Source organism: Hemicordylus capensis, chromosome 2, assembly GCF_027244095.1.
Source record: "Hemicordylus capensis ecotype Gifberg chromosome 2, rHemCap1.1.pri, whole genome shotgun sequence".
Lineage (NCBI taxonomy): Eukaryota > Metazoa > Chordata > Lepidosauria > Squamata > Cordylidae > Hemicordylus > Hemicordylus capensis.
The window spans coordinates 240,116,305-240,123,959 of NC_069658.1; the positions used below are offsets into that span (position 1 = coordinate 240,116,305).

General features: G+C 47.6%; 1 protein-coding gene across 8 annotated transcripts in view; it reads right to left on the reverse strand.

Annotated features, from left to right (window-relative positions):
- Positions 1 to 7,655, reverse strand: part of LOC128347434 (zinc finger protein 333-like) — a 29,186-nt gene that overhangs the window by 21,053 nt on the left and 478 nt on the right. For 3 of the 8 annotated variants that reach the window (XM_053302096.1, XM_053302089.1, XM_053302091.1), the window contains exons 2-3: positions 4,554 to 4,711; positions 4,137 to 4,263 (exon numbers count right to left, since the gene is read on the reverse strand). In XM_053302096.1, coding sequence (XP_053158071.1) covers positions 4,137 to 4,263; positions 4,554 to 4,711 — 285 coding nt within the window. Of the gene's footprint in view, positions 1 to 4,136; positions 4,264 to 4,553; positions 4,712 to 4,815; positions 6,601 to 6,629; positions 7,319 to 7,531; positions 7,603 to 7,655 lie in introns of those variants that run through there. The other 5 variants (XM_053302092.1, XM_053302094.1, XM_053302093.1 and 2 more) reach the window with 5 other exon arrangements.

Sequence of the window (7,655 nt, forward strand, 5' to 3'; positions counted from 1 at the left end):
CAGGGGTAAGAGCGCCTCTGCCAACCAATGATGGGAGGGGGTAGTCCAACATCTAAAGCACACCAGTCAGTTCAACAGCAGCAGAAGGGACCAACAATCCCATCTCTTAGCTTGCCTAGAGAAGGTTAATGCAGGGAGATGCTTACCTGCAAGTTGTCACTGCCTCCTTACGCTCATTTTTAGCAGGCAGAGCATTTTGCAGTCTGATCCTACACAGCAGTAAATTCCCCCGGGCTCAGAGGAGCTTTCCCCACCCCCACCCCAAGTAAGCACGCAGAGGACTGCAGCCTTGTTTTCCCTGCATCCATCGACATCACTCAATTGCTTCCCATCTCCCAGGGGTTTTTAAAAGTAGCTTTGGAGGATGCTGCACTCATTTTTAATAGGGATGTGCACGAACCTGTTCGGAGGCCCTTATACAGGGTTTGCAGTTCGGCGGGTTCAAAGGCGGGAGGGGGGAATAACTCACTTACCCCTCCCCCGCAGGCTTTAGTATTTCTTAATACTAAGAGAAAGCCCCGCCACACACACACTGCATTGCCATGCATGACGCAGCTGCCAAGCCACTGCACAGCCCACCTGGGCAGCTGCAATCATCAGGGCGGGCACCATGGGGTGAGTGTGTGCCCTGCGCCATGGGAGACTGGCCTTGGGAGGCCCTTTGAGGCAGCCGGGCCAGGGGACAATTGAGGAGAGCTAGATGTCTTTGTCTTCTTTACTGCCTGCATCATACTGCCTACTGGGAGAGACGAGGGAGTTTCAAAGGAGGGCATCTCTAGCACCCAGAGGGCTCTTCCCAGCATGATACAGGAAAGGAAGGCAACCCGGGTGCAGCTGCAGTCGACACGCAAGATCCTTCTGGAGAGCACAGACCGGTGATGGAAAGACTTTCAACCATCATTAACATATTAGACAGAGTTCAACTTCCTCTCTGAATTTCACTTTCTGCTCTCTTTCTCTTGAATAGTATCCATCTCTTGAACAGAACAGCCAGCAAGGTATTTATTATATTCAATGAAGAATTTCAGAGTTCCTCCCAAGGAGAAATGGAAATTTAAAGTGGAACATTAACCCCTGCTAAACTGGCAAAGAGGCACCTTTTAACACGGTGATTCTCTTTATTTAGCAGGGGGAGAGTAACTGGCCCTATCCACCTCCAGCACAGCATCCCTCAAGTGACTGTTGCTGGTGTCTATCTTGTGTTTCTTGTTAGATTGTGAGCCCTCTGGGGACAGGGATCCATCTTATTTATTATTTCTCTGTGTAAACCGCCCCAAGCCATTTTTGGAAGGGCGGTATAGAAACCGAATAAATAAACCTAGGAAGCTGCCTTATACCGAGTCAGACCATTGGTTCATCTAGCTCAGAATTGTCTAAACAGACTGCAGTGGCTTCTCCAAGGTTGCAGGCAGGAGTCTCTCTCAGGCCTATCTTGGAAATGCTGCCAGGGAGGGAACTTCTGCATGCAGATGCTCTTCCCAAAGCAGCACCATCCCCTAAGGGAATATCTTACAATGCTCACATGTAGTCTCCCATTCAAATGCAAACCGGGGGGACCCTGCTTAGGAAAGGGGACAGAATTTCAGGGATATAAGCTACGTTGCTTATTTATTTATAATCTGAACATTTATTGACAATACTTAGGGATATAGAAAGCTGCCTTATACAGAGTCAGAACATTGCTCCATTCAGCTCAGTGCTGTCTATGTTAACTGGCAGTGACTCTCCAGAGTTTTGCCTGGAGATGAAGGGCTGGGAAAGACTCCTGCCTGAAACCTTGGAGAGGGAACCTGGGCCCTCCTGCATGCAAAGCAGATGCTCTATCCCTGAGCTGTGGCCTCATCCACCCTTCAGCCTAATGCTCCCTCTGAAGCATCACAAGATTCACCACAGATATAACCCCATCACAGAAGAAACGGCCATCTCCAGCAGTGTTCCCTGTAACAGAGATTCCCAGACGTGGTTGACTACAGCTCCCAGAATCCCCAGCTGCCATGGCCTTTGGCCGAGGAGAATGGGAATTGTAGTCCACAACATCTGGGAATCCCTGTTACAGGAATTACAGACCTCCCGGTGATAATATTCAGTAGAAACTGCAAGATACCAATTAAAAACAGTTCTTCCATGTGCTGGAAGGAAGGCCTGATCCAAGAGGAAAGTCTTATGACATCATGGCTGGAGCCAGGCAAGCTTCTCGGGGGAGATTATGCCACCTATTTTACTGAGTGAATTATTACTGAATACTTTTATAGTTAGTATCCAAACTGTGACTGAATCAGAGTGTTAAATATACTTCTGAACTGGAACAGGAATAGAACTGCAACGGAGACCGATGTGTCTACAGTTTAGTGCTCTGCTCATGACCTGACCTTCAGATGTCATCCAAGGATGGGAATGAAAGCAGAGTTTAGATGCTGATCTTACGTGCCAGACAGACTCAAATGCCAACAGAGTCTAGTTCAGGGACATAACTATAACTGAACAAGGAGGGACAAATGTCCCTGGGGGCACCAGCGGGCAACACTCACTCTTTGCTCTTCCCCTCCCAGCTCCTGATCAGTGGACTGACCTTGGCTTCAAGAGAGTTGTGTCCTCTCCAGGAGGGGAGAGGAAGGAGTATCAGGTAGGGGTGTGCACAAAAACAGCTAGCCTGGTTCAGTTCAAGTCTACCTGACTTGGAGCGGGCATATTTGGTTTTGCCACCCCCTGAACCCACCCTGGTTCAGTTGGGGGGGGGGGGGTTGCAAGCTTTAATATATCCATATCTATATATCTATAAAGTTTAAATAAATCCACTGGAGACCCTCACCCCCTGCAGCAGAATCTAAGGCCCTGGACCGGGTTGCAGTGAGTGTAATTTATTTTTAAAACTTTTTTTAAAAAAAAACAACCACATTTTAAGCTAGCGAACCGCCCCAAACGGGGTGTGTGTGGGGGTGCGTGTTCGGTCCAATATCCAACTGAACAAGGGTGGGGTTTCGGTTCGATATCAGACCATCGAACTGAACAGGTTAGATGTTGAACCTGTTTGACATTGAACCCGTTCACACATCCCTAGTATCAGGCAGCATCCCTCTCTGCTCCTGACTATCTGGCTAGAACTCAGGTTCAGCCTCTCCCTTCCTCAGCCTGACTCAGAGGCGCTCTTACCCCTGGACATCCAGACCAAAGTCCAGGGCCTCCACATCCTCTGTGGGCCTCCAAATCCTTCTTAGGTTATCCTGAGTGGTGCTGGCCCACCACTGTTCCTGGTGGCCGAAAGAAACCTCTGCTCAAGCTTTAAAGACAGAGGGGGAGTGGGGAAAGAAACATGTGGGATGGGAGTATACTGTGTTGTGTGTTGAAATGTTTCTGTTAATGCACATTTGCATAAATATACCTGTTTTATATTCCTAAATTATTGGGAGTTCAGTTGCTGTTTGTGCCCTCAAGAATCCACGTGTTGCAAATACTGTGTGTGTTGCAGTATGTGTGTGTGGGGGGGGCGGGCTCCAAAGCAGGGGGGTCCTCCAAAGGGCTTTAGGTTCAGGCTCATAAATTACCTAGGTGCCTGACTGACCTCTGGCTTGACTGACAGGCTCAGCTGCAAGGGAAATGAATTATCAGCCAGCCAGTCAGGAGGCAAGGAGGAGGGAAGGATGCTGACACACTTTCTACCGAGTCAGACCATTGGTCCATCTAGCTCAGTATTGTCTACACTGACTGGCAGCAGTTGTCCAGTTTCCAGCAGAGGTCTCTCCAAGCGCTACTTAGAGATGCTAGGGATTGAACCTGAGACTTTCTGCATGCAAGGCAGATGTTCTACCATGAGCTACAGTCCCATTCCCAAGCTTTACCACCTCGCTTGCTGTTTCAGCAAACTAAGCCACAGAAGAAAGAGGAAGGTGTGCACTCACGTAAGTCACAATCGACTGACTTAGCTAGTTTCACATCTCTTAAAATGGGATCGTGTAGTTTCAAGAACGGCACCCATCTAAACAGCTCCAGCTCTGACCACCGAGGCAAAAAAGCCAAATCCAGGATGCATGATCTGGACACCCATTATCATGGCAGAATTTGTATAGTGCTGCGCTCCACAATGTGTGCAGATCTGTAATATCGCCAGCATTTATCAACCAAGGAAAAGGTGTCCTTACCCAGAAAGAAGACATTCCAAAAGTTCTCCAGAATGACATCCTTGTACAAAGCTTTCTGGTCTAGATCCAGAAGGTCCCACTCCTCCTTGGTGAAGTACACTGCCACCTCCTCAAAGGTCACCAGCTGCTGAAAGAAAAACATGTCCTCTCCTCACACATGATCTCCTCACATATACTGTTGTTCCCTGCTTAAAATGGGAAGAGGTGACTGGGGAATAATTTTATAAGATTCAAAGTGTCATTTGAATCCGTAGAGTTTATAGTCTTCCTATTGGATCACTTAGATATCCTGCAGCACCACAAGCAGAGGGAACGAAGCACATTCTCTCAGGCTTTGCCCCCCACACCCAGCCCAAACAGAGAGAGGGGTACCCAGGCTGGCCTTTGTTTCCCTCTTTGATGACCCCCCTCCCTTACCTGAGGTGGCTGCATCACATCTCTTTCCACTCTACCAGAAAGAAGAGATGAATATGTCTCCCATGCCATTGCTTCAGCTCTTATGGCTCTTCCCAGCATGCCCGGAGAAGGAAGCACCCAGGTCTGTGGGTAGCAGTTAAGTGAAGACCCTCCAGTGCCTGTAGAGTAGAACCAGAGTGTGGGAAGACATTGGTCCATCGTGCACATTTGATATGTATCAAATATTTAGCCTTTCCATAGAGATAACAGAGCAAGGAGCTACCTTTAAGAAGCGGTGATTCTCTTTAGCAAGAGGAGAGCTACTGGCCCTATTCATCCCCAGCACAGCATCCCTCCAGTGGCTCTTGCTGGTGTCTGTCTTATATTTCCTTTTTAGATATATTTTTACATGGTGTCTGTCTTATATTTCCTTTTTTGCATTTATTTATCAGTTTGAAGTATTGTTAGCCATCTATGAGCCAAATCTCCCTGTGTGGTCTATCAGTGAAAGAAAAGAATTAAACAACCCCTGCTAAATTAGGGGCCTATTTAGGGGCTAACTTAGCCCTAACTCAGTTAGACTTAAAGGTGCAGAAAGGCACCTTTTAAAGTGAAGGCTCTTTTATATTTAAGCAGGGGGATAGCAACTGGCCCCATCTAAGCCCAGCACAGCACTTTTCCAGTTTTTATTGTTGGTGTCTACCTTGTGTTTCTTTTAAGCTTTTAAGCCTTTTAGAGACAGGGAACCATCTTATTTCTTTTTCTATGTAAAACATGTTTTCAACTTTTTTTGGATGACAAATTGTACATTTAATAGTATATTTGTAATACTAACAATAAAATCACACCCTCTGTCCTCAGCATCACAAAACAGCAGAAGCAGCCACCATACCCAAGGGATAAAATTAATCAATCAATCCAAATAAAATAAAAGCAAAACACAAATGAAAAAGCAATTGTTCCATATGCTGGAGAGAGAAAAGGCCTGGGACTGTGTGAGTTGGTGTCAGGCAGGCTTCTCAGGGAAAAGCATGCCATTGTTAGGAACATAGGAAGCTGCTTTATACTGAGTCAGACCATTGGTCCAGCTAGCTCAGGATTGTCTACACAGACTGGCAGCAGCTTCTCCAAGGTTGCAGGCAGGAGTCACTCTCAGCCCTCTCTTGCAGATACCAGGGAGGGAACTTGGAACCTTCTGTATGCAAGCATGCAGGTGCTCTTCCCAGAGCAGCCCCATCCCCTAAGGAAAATATCTTAAAGTGTTCGCATGTAGGCTCCCATTCAAATGCAAACCAGGGTGAATGCTGCTTAGCAAAGGGAACAATTCATGCTTGCCACCAGAAGAACAGCTCTTTGTTTTTCTTGATCAATTTACTGAGAAATTTCTATCCCACCGACACTTGCTGTAACAGAACGGTTGATTAAAATAAGTGAACTAGTGGGAATTAATAAGTTCACAGATTTAATAAAGTGAAAGAATTGAGTATATCTGTTGGTATCTTTAACAGAGACATGGAATACTTTCCTGGGAGACCGGAATCACTTTTCTGCCACTGAACACAATAGCTCTGTGGGCATCCAAAAGCAAAAGGAAGCTGTAGCTGTGTACAGTGTCCTGAGAGACACCAGCAGGCTCTGCCCCGACACACTCAAAAGTCTCACCGTCTGTACTATCCATACTTACATGAATATTGATATATCAATTTTCACCCCAAAATATTCCCGAAGTGGTTTACATAGAAAAAGAAACAAGATGGTCCCATTCCCCAAAGGGCTCACAATCTAGGGTTGATCAAGGACAGTTGCTCTCCTCCAGCTAAATACAAGAGAGTCAATACTTCTGCAGAGTTGACATTTTTGTTGTTTCTAAGTGTCCAAAGAGGACCAATGTTACTCTTTGGACACTCAGAGTAAAGTGACTACTTATTACCAGTAAACAGTCCCCCTATGAAGCCCAGTGTTTCATGTTGCCAAAGCAACAAGGCCCCTCCATTGGCCCGAAGAGGACCAACCATCATCTGGCCCTTCTTCCCCTCTGAGATTCCCCCCTCCCTCCATGAGCCCCTTAGAGACAGGGTTATCAAAGGAAAAACAAACCTCTGACTGTAAGCCACTCTGGACCTATAGGAGAGCAGGACAGAAATCTACCTACCTACCTAATAAATATTCACACAACCCTCTCTCAAGCCAAGCACAATGCCTTCACGCCAGTTGCCAATACAACTACTACTACACTATACTCCCTTATTCATTCATATTTAGAAATGAATAAGGAGCTGGAGAAGGGAGGGGCTCCCCCAAAGATAAACTCTGGGCCACTTCAATCCATACAGGAAGGAACCCAGAGAGGCGGATGTCTGATTTGTGGCTTCTCAAGGAAGATGCTGAAAGGCATCATCTCACACTGCCCGCGGGAGGAGGCAATGGTAAACCCCTCCTGTGTTCTACCAAAGGCAACCACAGGGCTCTGCTGGGGCCAGGATTCGACACTGACTCTATCACACACCTTTACTTTTAAGGCTTATCCGAGGATGCAAACCCCACTAATGGTTTACTCCCCGGCGCCCCCTGGAGGCCTCCCGCGTCCAACCATATTGTGCAAAAAACACTTTCACCTCAAAGAGGAGAGTTTCCTGCGCCATGGGAGTGCGTGATACGTCTAGAGCTCTGGCGGGGCGGGTTCAGGGTCAGGTCAACCTCAGCTCCACTATTCTTGCAGCTCGGGGTCAAATATGGAATCGGAAAGCCCGATTCCTCCCCGCGCCGCCTCCTGCTGCTGCTCTGCCCCAACTCCAGCGTACAGAGAAGCAACGCTTCCCTGTTAACCCCCCCAGCAAAGCGCCCCGACCCCCCCCACTCAAATCCCATGGAGGCCGTTTGCAAAAGGAGGCTGGTGCAGTGCAAGTTGGGATCCACTTTGCAGCAGGACTTTAAGAGAAGTTGGGATTGGGGGGACCATTTCTACCCCAGCCTTTTTAAAGGTGCTTTCCCAAGATTACCACCACCACGTCCTCCATTTAGCTCTTCTCCTCCGCACAGCAGGCTTCACACACACCCCACCCCAAATCCCAGGGTAGCTGCAAGCGCCTCCGAGAGGTGGGACTGCAAAAGGAAACTCACGCA